Source organism: Electrona antarctica (assembly GCF_951216825.1).
Source record: "Electrona antarctica genome assembly, chromosome: 14".
In the NCBI taxonomy this organism is placed as follows: Eukaryota; Metazoa; Chordata; class Actinopteri; order Myctophiformes; family Myctophidae; genus Electrona; species Electrona antarctica.
The window spans coordinates 21,990,099-22,005,098 of NC_136795.1; the positions used below are offsets into that span (position 1 = coordinate 21,990,099).

General features: G+C 47.9%; 1 protein-coding gene across 1 annotated transcript in view; it reads right to left on the reverse strand.

The window, feature by feature from the left end:
• Positions 1-15,000, reverse strand: part of LOC306936928 (RNA binding protein fox-1 homolog 3-like) — a gene marked incomplete at its 3' end in the record, with an annotated part of 43,935 nt that overhangs the window by 19,014 nt on the left and 9,921 nt on the right. The window contains 3 exon segments of the mRNA XM_079520589.1: positions 3,101-3,150; position 3,153; positions 12,568-12,711. Coding sequence (XP_079376715.1) covers positions 3,101-3,150; position 3,153; positions 12,568-12,711 — 195 coding nt within the window.

Below are 15,000 nucleotides of genomic sequence, written 5' to 3' on the forward strand. Positions count from 1 at the left end.
CGGGAAAGCCGTCCTTGGGGGGAAAACGAGATAAAGAAATGAATGCAGGGGGGTGGAAAAAAGAAGAAAGAAATAAAAAATAAAAAAGGGAATTGAGGGCAAAATTAATCCTTTGGACATTTTGCCCGACTATGCTTGGCCCCTCGATCTCTCTTTCTCTCTCTCTCTCTGTCTCTTTTTTTTATCATGCACAAATAATTAGCTTACACAGGGGGAGAGTGGAGCCACCATTTTTCAAAGGAGACAAACATATTGAATGCAAATTGCCAAAGCTTCATAGAAAATAGATTGTTTATTAATGACCTGGTGGCTTCATTATAGGCGCGTTTGGGGCCGCCGCGCGCACGGAGAGAGAGAGAGAGAGAGAGAGAGAGAGAGAGAGAGAGAGAGAGAGAGAGAGAGAGAGAGAGAGAGAGAGACCGGGGGAAGAGTGAGAGGGGAGAGTGAGGCATCATGGGTAATGGGCTTTGTAGGGCACAAACAATAAATGCTTGTTACGGCGGAGGAGGCAGGCTTATCCGGATGCTCAATCTTGTCTGGCTGAGGGGGCCGTGGTGTTGGCGTAACCCGCTACCAGGGAGCGCCTCCCCCCCCCTGCCCCCCCACCCCCCCTCCCCTCCCCTCCCCGCTGAGGGGACCGTAGTGTTGGTGTAACCCGCTTGCAGGGAGCGCCCCCCCCCCCCTCCCCTCCCCTCCCCTCCCCGCTGAGGGGGCCGTAGTGTTGGCGTAACCTGCTTCCAGTGAGCACCCCCCCCCCCCCCCCCTCTGCTCCCCTCCTCGCCATACCTTAGCGAAGAACCCCCCCTCCCTCATATTACTCCCAGGTAGGAATTGGAGTCAATAGCATTCATGCTTGGACAGCCAGCCATGGGAGGCTGTCTCCTTTATGAATGGAAAGCTCTGGAGCTTGGTACACTCTATTAAATGAGCAGCTGGATGAGTAGAAGCGCTTGTGCCGTTCACACCACCTTAAGGCTTTTCTTTTTTTCTCAATACGGGATGCGGGTTGGAGACAGATACCGCAGTAGACATAAACAAACGCTGCAGCTGTTGTTTCGGACAGATTTAATTCTCTCTCTCTCCCTCTCTCTCTCTCTCTCTCTCTCTCTCTATTCAAAGCTCTGACTTCTTCTTCGACGCGGGGGTCCCGCCCGATCCGTCCCGGTTTAAATTCCGTAAGCCTATTGTGGAGGAGCAACGCAGGGGGTGGGGGGTGGGGGGGGTGATTCGGTGACAATGCGAAACGGCTCAATCGCGTATTGAGTGACAGGGCTAATGATTCACAGCTTGAGTTACAGAAGCTCAACAACAACAACAAATCCTTAGCGTTAACGTATGCATATGAAACTTGTGAGGGTTGTGCAGTACAGTCAAAAGAATACATGTGCCCTTGATTTCCTTTAATTTGTGATTTGTCTTTGATACATTTGTCGTGTACTCATAGAGGGTTTGCTAGGAACTCAAATGTAACTTTGAAAGAGTCAAAATGGCCCCAAAACGGCAGTGATGGAAAGTACATTTTCTTAAGTAGGCCTACTGTACTTGGACAGTATAAGTACAATGTTGAAGTATTTGTACTTGAATATAACCAATGTCCAATACGCTTACTTCTACTCCAATACATATCAGAGGCAAAACTTTTACTCTGCTACATTTATGTGAAAACTTTAGTTACTAGTTACTTTTGACTATTATTACAAAAACATTTTGGCCATTTGAAAATAGCAGATCTACAAGCTCACAATGCATTGCGATGCAAAGCATTGTGAGCTTGACTGTTTTCAAAAGATTATTAACAGTTCTAGTGCCGGGAATTGTTTGATCCAGTGTTGCGTCGCTGCGTAATATGACAGACCCGCTATTTGTTTTATGAACCTAAATCGCATCGCATTAAAAATAATAAAAAAAGTCTGCCTCTGCCGTGGAGCAGGGGGAGAGAGCGTCATGTTATGCTGCTAGGGCTTCTGGGAAATTGAGCCCAATGCAAGTGAACGGGGGGCTTGTTTGGACTACAACTTGCTCTGCACTCTGGTTTCGTTTCGCATTGTCATGGCCGCTGGCTCGTTTCATCATAATAAGACGACGGACCATTTCTTACCCGATTTTCACGGAACAAATGACCAAATACTTCAGCGTATGCTCCAAAGGTAATAAAACAATCCAGGCAGCGTAGGAAATTTGATTAAAAGTCGGGTTCCGCGTGATGTGGCGTCAAACTGTTAATTTATTATACATTTGAATTGAAAACTTCAAATGGGACATCCTGCACAATGAGTACTTTTGGTACTTTCAGTACAATTTGATGCCAATATGTTTGTTCTTTTACTCAAGTACATTTTGAATTTGGGTAACAGAGTATAGTTCTACATTGCAGTATTGATAGTTTTACTTAAGTACAAAATGTGAGTACTTTTCCACCACTGCAAAACGGAGCCTTGCAGCTCTGCTTATACAATTTGTTTTTCCTTGACTTCCTAAAATGTGTCTGTTTTGTCGTGTACTCACCGATGGTTTGCTCTGACTCAAATGGAACTCAGAGAGAGTAAACAAGTTGGACTCAAACAGTAAACAGACAAATACATGGCTCTCCTGGACAGAGGCTTCAGACTAGAGCAGTGTTGATTTAAAACTATGACGAAAAATGTTCGTTGACTACATTTTTTCACTGACGAAAACAAAATAATACAATAAAAACTAAGTTATGATGACAACAACTATGACTAAATATACTGACAATTTTGTCAGTATATTTACTACACTAAAAAGGGAGGGACTGGTGGAGAAGAGATCCAGTAGAACTAAAATAAGTTGTGTTTGGTTGAGCTTGGATGTTGCACTCTGAAAATAGCAGATCAGAACGAGCTTGTAGATTTGCTATTTTCAGCATGCAACCAAGTGTAAAATCAGGCATTACAATGCCTTCAATTCCCCCCAAAATACTACAGTCGACTAAATCAACTGTAGTTTTAGTTGACTAAAATCGTATACCCCCCCTCCACCCTCTATCTCTCTCCTGTCCCCTGGTATAAAGTCTAATACCGTCATTAGGAAACACACAGTTACATGCTAATGAAACAGCTGCCGGTTCTCGTTCGCTTACCTTGGATCCTCGTTCATTAAAGATAATCTCCACATCTAAAATCTTCCCAATTGCTGCGGAGAGAGAAATAAAAGAGGGAACAATGGGAGGGAGGGGAAAGGGGGGGAGAGAGAGAGAGAGAGAGAGAGAGAGAGAGAGAGAGAGAGAGAGAGAGAGAGTGAGAAAGAGAGAGGGAGAGAGGGAGAGAGGGAGAGAGGGGAGATAAGTTAGAATGCCTTTAACCAGGGTAGCGATTTCACCAGAGGAACGAGGGACTGCTGAGGAGAAAGCCATTAAGGCAATATGGAAATGTTAGGTTTGCGAGGAGAAACGACATCTATTTGCATTTGTTAGCTTCGGCAAATACTTTCCCACTCGCAGCCTGGTAAAAACTGGGGGAGGGGGATCAACTGCTTTTATCGCATGCTCGCAATTTGCTTTTCAACGATGCTGTAAGAAACGAGATCACATGCCTTGGCAGAAAACGTGTCTTCCTGAAATTTGCGCTCCGTGGAGAGCGGACAGCTGGGGGGGAGGGGGGGATCCTCCTGAACAGGTGGAATCTCTCTCTCTCTCTCTCTGTGTCTCTCTCTGTGTCTCTCTCTCTCTCTCTCTCTCCTTGGTGGGGGGCTTAGGCACTTCGATTTAACAGGCCCGCCTTCGGATCATTAGACAACAGAAAAACTAAAGCAAACCATACATCCTTCCGTCTGTCCACCCCCCCCCGTCTTCTAATGAGTTGAGCGAGAGCCACTTTTAATTGCCGCCTACGATGGCCGTATTAATTTCATTAAAAGTAATTACCCTGTCAGGCGGTCCGCGTCGCCTTCACTTGGGCACGACGGGATGAGGCGACGCAGGGCCTCTAATTCCATGTGGCCCACGCTCCCCATGGAGGGAGGAGGGGACGGACCATTTGACTGAGATACTAATAGGGTGTGTGAATGGAATTGAATTGTGTGTGTGTGTGTGTGTGTGTGTGTGTGTGTGTGTGTGTGTGTGTGTGTGAAAGGGTCAAGTAGGGACTTAACCTCACACGGGACAGCAGGGAAAACACCCCCCACCACTATTATGCAGTGCTATTGGGTCCTAATTTCTTGTGTGAATATCATTTAATTGTGTCCAATATATGGTAGAGTATATTAATACAACTTATATGATCGGGGTGGTTGTATATGGTCTCCCCACTCTTCTATTGAGATATTTAGATCCATGTGTCTAGGTTGTACACAATCTTTGACACAGTTCTGTTTCTGGGTTGACCAAGCTATAGCAGGCTCTGTTAGAGGCAGGAGAGGCATTAGGCAGGATAGGCCCAAGTTAGTGCAGCGCTGATTTAATCGGCGACTTTCATGACCTATACCTGGGATTCAATCCCTGGGTCTCTCGCATGTGACTTTTGCATTTATACCACTAACAATGCCTGCTCGCTTGGACAGGGTATGGTAATGTATTAACATATACTCTACCATACCGATGTATACCAGTTATATTGTATTAACATACCCTACCATACGTGAACCAGCTTGACATTGTGCAGCATCCAGCGTTTCACCAGAGGAGAAAAGCTGGATTTATTTTTTATTTTATTTTTAACCCAAAATTAGTTAATAGCACGGGCAAACTCTTCACATACCAGAGTATGTGAAGAGTTTGATAGACATATTGATAGACATATCGACTATGTAGCTATACTGTATGTGTAATGTTAGAGTCCACAGAAGTGAACCTTTCAGGCCTGTTTTCTCAACTCGCTATATTACTCTATAAGCCCTCCTAAGATCTCCAAAACTGGTGGGTCAAACTGAACAACCAATATGTCAATTTGAAGCTATGATCCCCTGCGTTCATATATGACACGACAAAACGAGGGCAGCCCCCTCATATCAGTCAAGCTGGGTCGCATATGTACCAGTTATATTTTATTAACATACTCGGCTGTATGTAAACATCTTCCTCCCATGAGCTCGGTTCCACTGATACCAGCGGGAAAGCGCATTTTATATAGATTTTCCCTCTTCTTCTCCCTTCTCTGTTTACGTGCGAGGCTCGAATACACGCGCGCGCGCGCACGTACACACACACACACACACACACACACACACACACACACACACACACACACACACACACACAGAGAGAGAGTTTGTATCGCAGCGTGACGCCCCCGCCGTCCTAGCTCCGGCGATGGCAGCGTCTTTTCCCCGTGCGATGTGCAGATGCTAATTGTTTTAACCGAGCGTAATGGGCTGGTGGCGTTGATTAATTAGCTGCGGAGGAAGTCGTCTTGGCAGAGACTTTTTTTTCTCCCCACATGGCGCCGGGAACCGCTCGCTGCGCAACCACGCCAGTGATCTCAGAGACTTCTGCCACGCCACACCCCCTCGCCCACACACACACACACATGTACACACACATGTACACACGCACGCACGCACACGCACGCACGCACGCACGCACGCACGCACGCACGCACGCACGCACGCACGCACGCACGCACGCACGCACACAGAGAGAGGGAAAGCGCTGCCTCAGCAGCTCGGGTAAACAACAATAGCATCAATGGGAGTGAGGGTGGGTGAGAGTCAGGAGACTGGTGGGGAATGACGTCATGCTCAGAGGCTTGCGCCTACAGCGCACGCACGCACACACACACACACACACACACACACACACACACACACACACACACACACACACACACACACACACACACACACACACACACACACACACACACACACACACACACACACACACACACACACACACACACAAGACTTAATGTATATCAGTCTCATATATCCACTGTTGATAGTGTGTGTATAATCCATTCCTACATTCACGTGATACATGTAGTGGTGATACATTAGTAGTCCATTGCTCTATTGTATTTAATGAGAGATGTTAGCCTCGGAAACCACAGGTGTTCTAAATTATTATTTTTTTAAAGCCTGGGTGAGCCGAGCTGGAATATAGTGGTATGATGAGTAGGCGTGAACCTTGGCATTTCGCTAAACTAATACCTATCTATCTATCTATCTATCTAAAACAGTATGTGCGCACGCACACGGGCATGCACGCACACACAAACATGCAGCAGCTGCCCACACAAGGTAAGCACTATTTTAAAATGAAAAAAGTCCTTGTAAACACCCCCTCTTCCCGTTATCTTTGTTTCCCCCGCTGCATTCGGGCTTAAGATTAAACCTTAATTTGAACACACTTAATGTGTTCAGAATGATCACACCTCAACGGGCATTCCCATCTCGATCGTACAAGAACAATGCGGTATGGACTGTTCTCGTATAACTCATGTAATGTGTCTGTTTTGATCACTTCTACAAAGCTCCCATGAGTCACGGGAGCTTTGTAGAAATATGTAGCAATTTGGCCCCCATGCAGTCGTCTCCCCGGGTGAGGCTCTTGCCGTGTTTCACTGCTGTTTCATTTGTTTTATTCTGCTAATGATAAAGCCTATCCTCCCAGTGGCATCGCCGTAACAATCCAAAATAACTCTCGTTAACCCCGGAGACAAATTAGCTAGTGTGAATCTATATGCATTATAATAACCCTGAACCTGTACACTATACAGTCTTGCCGTACGAAAGCCATTGGGTTTTTTAAGACACTCTAAAGCTGTTAAGCTTCGAATTGTACATCTGTGATATTGTGAGGTACCAAATTCAGATTGACCCTGAAGCCTATAACGTGGTTGCTAGTCAATATCTGATCTATAAGCTATCAATACATTGTCAACGGACACATTGTTAACTTGCAGATCAGTTCATTGTGACACTGTCATGCTAACATGGTATATGAATGTGCCGTCAATTATTGATATTCTGATAATAGTATAGTAATCATTGCTATAGAATGTTTGTTCAGTAACAGGCCTCTCACCATCTCTTTAATAAACCGAAAATTACACAGTAAAACAGTGGATCTACAAGCTCACAGCACGTCACACTGTGACACGTTGCGAGCGTTGTGAGAGGACATTCCTGAAGCAGTGCAACATGCACCACATGCCAGGGCCTGGGCTGTTTATTTTCTGTCGATTTCACGCACGCACACACACACACACACACACACACACACACACACACACACACACACACACACACACACACACACACACACACACACACACACACACACACACACACACACACACACACACACACACACACACACACACACACACACACACACACACAGGGCTCTCTCTCTGAGATCACAGCCACTAATTACTGATTAGGGTCCACCGGTGGTCCCGCTAATGAGCCTTTTCATTCAGTGGCTCGTTAGGGGAAGTCCAAGGCATGTCGTCGCCTAGCCTGGATCCTGTGGCGGACGTTTGAGGGGGCCGGTTCCTGCATGGACCCTCCCTCTTCCTCCTCCCTCCTCATGGACCCTCCCTCTTCCTCCTCATGGACCCTCCCTCTTCCTCCTCCCTCCTCATGGACCCTCCCTCTTCCTCCTCCCTCCTCATGGACCCTCCCTCTTCCTCCTCATGGACCCTCCCTCTTCCTCCTCCCTCCTCATGGACCCTCCCTCTTCCTCCTCCCTCCTCATGGACCCTCCCTCTTCCTCCTCCCTCCTCATGGACCCTCCCTCTTCCTCCTCATGGACCCTCCCTCTTCCTCCTCCCTCCTCATGGACCCTCCCTCTTCCTCCTCATGGACCCTCCCTCTTCCTCCTCCCTCCTCATGGACCCTCCCTCTTCCTCCTCCCTCCTCATGGACCCTCCCTCTTCCTCCTCATGGACCCTCCCTCTTCCTCCTCCCTCCTCATGGACCCTCCCTCTTCCTCCTCATGGACCCTCCCTCTTCCTCCTCCCTCCTCATGGACCCTCCCTCTTCCTCCTCATGGACCCTCCCTCTTCCTCCTCATGGACCCTCCCTCTTCCTCCTCCCTCCTCATGGACCCTCCCTCTTCCTCCTCATGGACCCTCCCTCTTCCTCCTCCCTCCTCATGGACCCTCCCTCTTCCTCCTCCCTCCTCATGGACCCTCCCTCTTCCTCCTCCCTCCTCATGGACCCTCCCTCTTCCTCATGGACCCTCCTCCCTCCTCATGGACCCTCCCTCTTCCTCCTCCCTCCTCTCCATCCTTATTTAGGCCGCTTTGTTAGCTTGATGAGCCAGCGGCGGTAGCAGTCTGCCGGGCGGTCAAGCCGCTCACTAAGTATACGCGGCTGGAGAGAGGAGGCCGCGCGCGGGGAGCAGATGGCTCTCCCGAAGGGCTCTGGCGCGAGGCTGCTCCCCTGATGGGCCCGGCCGGGTGCCATCCTAAATGCTGCCTCGACGCTCTCCTGTCCCTGTCCTCCACCCCCCCCCCCCCCCCCATCTCTCTCTATCTCTCTCTCCGTCCGCCGTCGCTCCCTCCCTCCCACCAACCTGAGATGTCTGCGGGCTGCACTCATGCGTAGCAGTAATGGCGTATTGAGCGCCAGCGGTGGCGCTCCAGAAGCCATTAGGAAGCCGAGGAGGGATGAGGCTTCTAGGTCCTTTACAAAGGCTTCCATTGTGGAACACCGTGTCGTTGGGGGGGTAGAGGGGGTGGGGGGAGGCAGGGCGGCCTTGGCTACCTTGCTTTGCCTTGCATGTTCTGCCCAAAACAATCAATCCCACAGTCCTCCTCTCTAACTCAGCCCCGCCCCGGCCATGCCAACCATACAAAGAGATACAAACAAGGAGAGGAGAGGGTGGTTAGGAGTGAAGAAAACAGAGGGAACAAGGAAGGATGAGAGGTAGGGAGGGAGAGAGGGAGGGAGGGAGGGAGAGAGGGAGGGAGAGAGGGCCGTGATCAATTTGCATCATACATCCATAAGCCTCACGCTGCGGCCAGGCACACAAAAGCCTCCGAGCTAATTACTGAGACGATTTGGATTCTACAGGACCTGCACCGCAGCCGGGAACAATAAAGTCAACAAATACAGAGAAAATGGAGAGAGGGGGAGAGAGAGGGGGGTTGAGAGAGAGAGGGAGAGAGAGAGAGAGAGAGAGAGAGACCATGTTTTCCCTAATTCATCACGCTCTAGCTTAGGAGTTTCTCCCGTAATTAATATCATGTCGTTGACGTCGCGGTCGTACGACATGAATTAGCGCCTCTCGGTTCTAATGGTCCAATTAGTGGGCAGCGTTCACATGACATTTTTGGTAATGCTCTTGACTGTGGGCTCCATTATGGTTATTGAATTGAGGATGTTCACTTCAATTCCTGTTCTGTGTTTTTTTCCGTTTTCTTTATGAGATGTGACGCCGTGTGGTTTCAGACTGTCAGCTTGTGTTACAACTTGAAGCGGCCTTGACTGCACGTTGTATGTGTGTCCGCAGACAGACAGACAGACAGACAGACAGACAGACAGACGAATAGTGTCAGCATTGTATGTGCAAGAGGACTCACCCTAGTGTAACCCTTTAGTTATTAATTACAGGGTATAGGACTAGTTACTAGGTTCGGAAGAGCAGTAAGCAAGGAGAATGATTTCGACCACAGGTAAGGTTTAGTAATAGCCCGATGGCTTGTATTACAATAATAAAATAATAGAATGGAAGATGCACAACAAACAATGACAATAATCATTCAAAACAATAAACAAAAGAAAACAACTGTGCTTAGACAGTTGAATGTCACTATACCTCCTATTAACCCTATAATCACACAGGAAAGCAGGTAAGTACTATTTTAATCCTATTTTAGTCTCTGTTTTAGTCCTATTTATTCACTATCTAATTTAGTTTCCTTTTCAGGTTTTAAATCTAATCTAAGGTAAGTAAATAAAGTTAAGTTGTTTTTAAGTAACTTTTTACTCTTTTAGGTGCACAGTAAGTATTGCTTTTTAACCAATGAAATGTATTTTTATGAAATCAAAATACTTTGTTATTTATCAAATTACCTTCTTGTTTCACCTTTAAAGTATTCAAAGTAAAAGCATAATCAATTTCACTTAATCACTTGAACATATACAACATCAAATAATCACATTCACATTCCAATTCACATAAAAGTAATAATAGCCATAAATCTCCTTTAAGGTATTATAGTTCAATGCACTTCCCACTGTGAGGGGCAGTGATAATGAGAGGAAATGTGTGTAACTGAAGAGTTCACTGAGAGTCCGTCTGAGTGTAAGTATGTTCAGTGTATTGTGACTGTAAAGTTCACTGTATGTCCATCCAGGTATGGTAGGTGTGTGCAATGTGTATGCAGTGGAGGTGCACTACAAATGGTTAGCACACAGAGGGCAGTATTATGCGTGTCTTAAGTACCAGGTCTTATGACTTAACTTAAGACCTGGAGGCGTGGTCAATGCTGTTTGGCCACTCAGAATAGCCAAATGGCATTGATCACGCCTCCAGGTCTTAAGTTAAGTAATAAGACCTGGTACTTAAGACATGCATAATAGGGCCCAGAGTCTCACTGTGTGCTGCAGTGGTAACAGTGTTGAGTTCTACCACACCACACTACTAGCCCCATATGTGCCCTCTCCCTACGCTCATTCTGAAGTGAAGCGGCAGAAAGGGTTTACACTAATTCAAACTTAGCAACGTCCAAGAAAATCCAACTTTAAACGGTTACACGAGCGTCTAGCGGTTGTTTAGCATGTTTTTCAAGGAAGTTGAAAGGCTTTAGCGCCTCCCCGGCGCCTCCCCTGGTCGAAAATTTCCAACTGACTTCAGTTCACTCGACATGCACGCGCACACGCACAAATCCCTTGATAAACATGGAAGCGGCTGACTAAACCAACCGCTGTAACGCTCGTAACCGTTTAAACTCGGATTTTCTTGGACGTTGTTAAATTTGAATTAGTGTAAACCCTTTCTGCCGCTTCACGTTTTGGATTAATTGTTTAGAAAAGGGTAAGAATCGTTCTTTGTGGAAACATGCGCCGTTTCTGAACGGGGTGGGAGGGGCCCTGTGTGTGACCTCATCTCGGAGCTACAGAGCGTAGGGAGAGGGCACATATGGGGCTAACCACACTACCAAAAGCTCAATCTCTTATCTGATTTAAGGGGACAGCTGTGTTGAGGATCTTGATCCGGTGAATCTTGGGTAGCTTGCCAGAGTGATATGCCAATATCACTCGAATCAATCCAATCAAAGCAAAAAGACCTGACCTGTTTACAAAACAGGTCATATAATCACACATTAGGATCACACCCTTAAACATTTAGAGACAAAAATAAAACATTGTCTTCATCTTAGTTCAACTACTAACAGTACATTTACAAGTGTAACATGGCTGCTGCTGCTGCTGCATGCAGTCAGTCAGTCAGTCACAAACACAGTAGTTCAACTCACCAAGTCAGTGTTCACAAAGTTCACACAATTAACAGGTTCCAGGATCAAACTTCTCAAAAGGATCAGCACTCTTCTCTCAAAAAGAGACTGGATCAATCAAAACTCTCTTTAAATGAAAACAATCTGTTCACATTCATCACATCTTGTCTTTCCTCTCTGTTTGTCAAACTGTCTGCTCAACAGGCTTCTCTCTCCTGTTCTCTCCAGAACATTCTGTGCTCTGCAGCATGCAATTAGCTGAATCACATCACCTGGGCTGGTGATTCTCCAAAGTGCAGTCTATTAATTGAGAGACCTGATTGGTCAATTGGTGCATTGGCTTGTTCAGAGCACCTCATAGGGCTCTCAAAGACACTTCACAAGTAGATGAATGTGAATACAGTTAGAATATAAACCCATACATTGTAAATAGTTTTAGACAAATCCTATTTAGTTTTCATTGTTAAAGCTCTTTTGTAGAAGTTTGGTTACTATATTTTAACCTGGGTTTCATCCTAAATCCATTTATATTTAGATCTTTATTTTATTGACTTGGCTATTTTGACCTGGGTTACACTAGCTCTGGTCCATACTCCATAGCTCTAATTCCTTCATTAGAGCTATGTTACTCTGGGCCATAGCTCTAATGCCTTCATTAGAGCTATGTTACTCTGGGCCATAGCTCTGCTATGTTACTCTGGTCCATAGCTCTAATGCCTTCATTAGAGCTATGTTACTCTGGGCCATAGCTCTAATGCCTTCATTAGAGCTATGTTACTCTGGTCCATAGCTCTAATGCCTTCATTAGAGCTATGTCACTCTGGTCCATAGCATTAGTGCATTATTACAACATTATTATTGTGTGAGTATTTTTTTTAATCGGGAGGCCGCTGGAGGCTCGAGGCCCATTTCAATTGAAACGATTGAAACATATACGTATAAGGCCGCCACTGCATTTCTGCTACTCACCAATACAAAGGCGGCTTGTCTCATTAGAAAGCCTACTTTCCTTAATAACACAAGCCGTGTGTGCGTGCGTGTGTGCGTGCGTGCGTGCGTGCGTGCGTGCGTGCGTGCGTGCGTGCGTGCGTGCGTGCGTGCGTGCGTGCGTGCGTGCGTGCGTGCGTGCGTGCGTGCGTGCGTGCGTGCGTGCGTGCGTGCGTGCGTGCGTGCGTGCGTGTGTGCGTGCGAGAGGACTCACCCCGAACATTTGTCTTAGGTCGGGGTCCCGGAAGCGGAAGGGGATGTTGGAGACGTGTAACCTCTTGGGCTGCTGCTTCTCCGAGGCGTCTGAATGCTGGAGCTGGAGCTGCTGAGACACGTCCGTTTGCGTCACATCATCTGTCTGCCGGAGGGAATCCAACACAAAACAGACACAAGACGCTCATTAACTCCCAATAGACAGGTTCATCTGGGTCACGCAAGGTGGCGTGTATGTTGGCGGCGCGTGTGACTAACTCGCTTATGGCGTCGTCTTGACAGTTCTTCAAATCGGACGAAGCAGAGACGGATAAAACAGCCTGTTGAATTATCGCTCGGAATAAGACGGAGGTTGTGCGCTAACGAATCTGCATGTTCGTCTCACGCACTTAGCTCTTTAAGCAAATGTTGGGTATGGGTGAAGATTGAGGGTGCTGACAAAAAAAAGCCGTGAATGCAGCAAAACCCACCCCGCCACCCCTCGCCCTCCAACCTGACACGTCTAGACCACAGACACATTATCGGTGCCATTTGCGCGCCCCCCTCTCAGAGCACCCGGCGCGCTGGTCCGCCGTCGCTTCATCATTGTGCGCGAACGCGCCGCTGACATTTCTATATGGACGACGGCGCGGCCCGACTGCGGCGATGACAAATCCTTCTGGTTTCACTCTCCCCGACACGCGCTGACGGATGTCACGGCGGGAGCACCGCCGGCCCCGTCTGGTCAGATGGACCATGTTCGGGCCTGATTCTTCCTCCTGCGTGTTTTTTGTTCTTTTTCTTGTTCTTTTCTTGTTTTTCGGTGTGTCCTGTTTGTTATTTCTTTTCCTTTTTTTTTTACTTTGTCTTTTCTCCGACAGCAAGAATACTCCGGACGACGGTGCACTCCCCCTTGATGACACCGTGTCAGGACGACGAGCGGAGATGATCAAAGTGTGTTTGTCGACACTTAAAACCAGCAAGGTTTATGGAGAGATTAAAGATGGAGGCGCGTGTGGGCGATGAGAGAGAGAGAGAGAGAGAGAGAGAGAGAGAGAGAGAGAGAGAGAGAGAGAGACTGCATGACGGAGTGCAAATGTTCCGTATTGAGTAGGAAAGCTGTTTGAATATGATATGTTAAGTCCAACGTCCCCAGGGATGAACATGGCAAACACACACACACACACACACACAACACACAACACACACACACACACAACACACACACACACACACACACACACACACACACACACACACACACACACACACACACACACACACACACACACACACACACACACACACACACACACACACACACACACACACAGCCCTCGCAGTGCTCCAGGGCCGGTGGGCTGCGGGCCGTGGTGGGTGTGTGAGTGATACATCTCTGCACCATTTGGGAAATGGTCCCGGGGATTTATTCATTATAATTCATCATCACATTATTATCATTATCATCGCGATCGTAATGATGATCGCCTTTATTATTCTCATTATCATAATCACAATCTCCAACTGTAATGGCCGTCATTCATTTGGTTTTTATGACCCCATTCGCAAGACACTGACATATATTGTTAAAAGTGACAGTGGCTTTGATTCAAGGTCCCCCACTCTGTCTGTCTGTGTGTGTCTGCTTCCCGGGGATGTTGTCCAGGTTTAGGACAGGTTTGTGGCATGTCGCACACACAGGCACACGCACACGCACACGCACGCACGAACACACACACACACACACACACACACACACACACACACACACACACACACACACACACACACACACACACACACACACACACACACACACACACACACACACACACACACACACACACACACACACACACCGCCCCCAGAAACGGTCACACACTCCTGACCGGAGGTTAACACGTGTGCGAGGATTGCTGGAGCCGACAAATGGACTTGACTGGCTGGGGCGAGCTGACGGAAGAGAGAGAGAAAGAGAGAGAGAGAGAGAGAGAGAGAGAGGGGGGAGGGGGGGCAGAGTGGGGGTCTTAACTCTGCCCATGTCCTCGTGCGCTGGAGGTTAATAGTCCTGAGTAGCTACACGAGGGGGCCCGGGGCAGGGCGGGGGGGGGGGGGTCACATCGGCCAGACAGATGCCGGTGGAAGCGGCGCAGTGGTGACAAGGTACCGCGGGCCCCTGCGGGTCAATCTGTTTCATCGGTCACACATGACACTATCGACCTTTACCGTATGTTACCACCAGACTATAGCGGCACTGCCCGTCCATCCGTCTGTCTGTGTCTCTGGACGAGTTCTTTACCACGGGAGACGCATGCAGGGGTGTGCAGCGTTTGGGAGACGTGGGGGTGTGCAGCGGTTGGGAGACGTGGGGGAGTGCAGCGTTTGGGAGACGTGGGGGAGTGCAGCGTTTGGGAGACGTGGGGGAGTGCAGCGTTTGGGAGACGTGGGGGAGTGC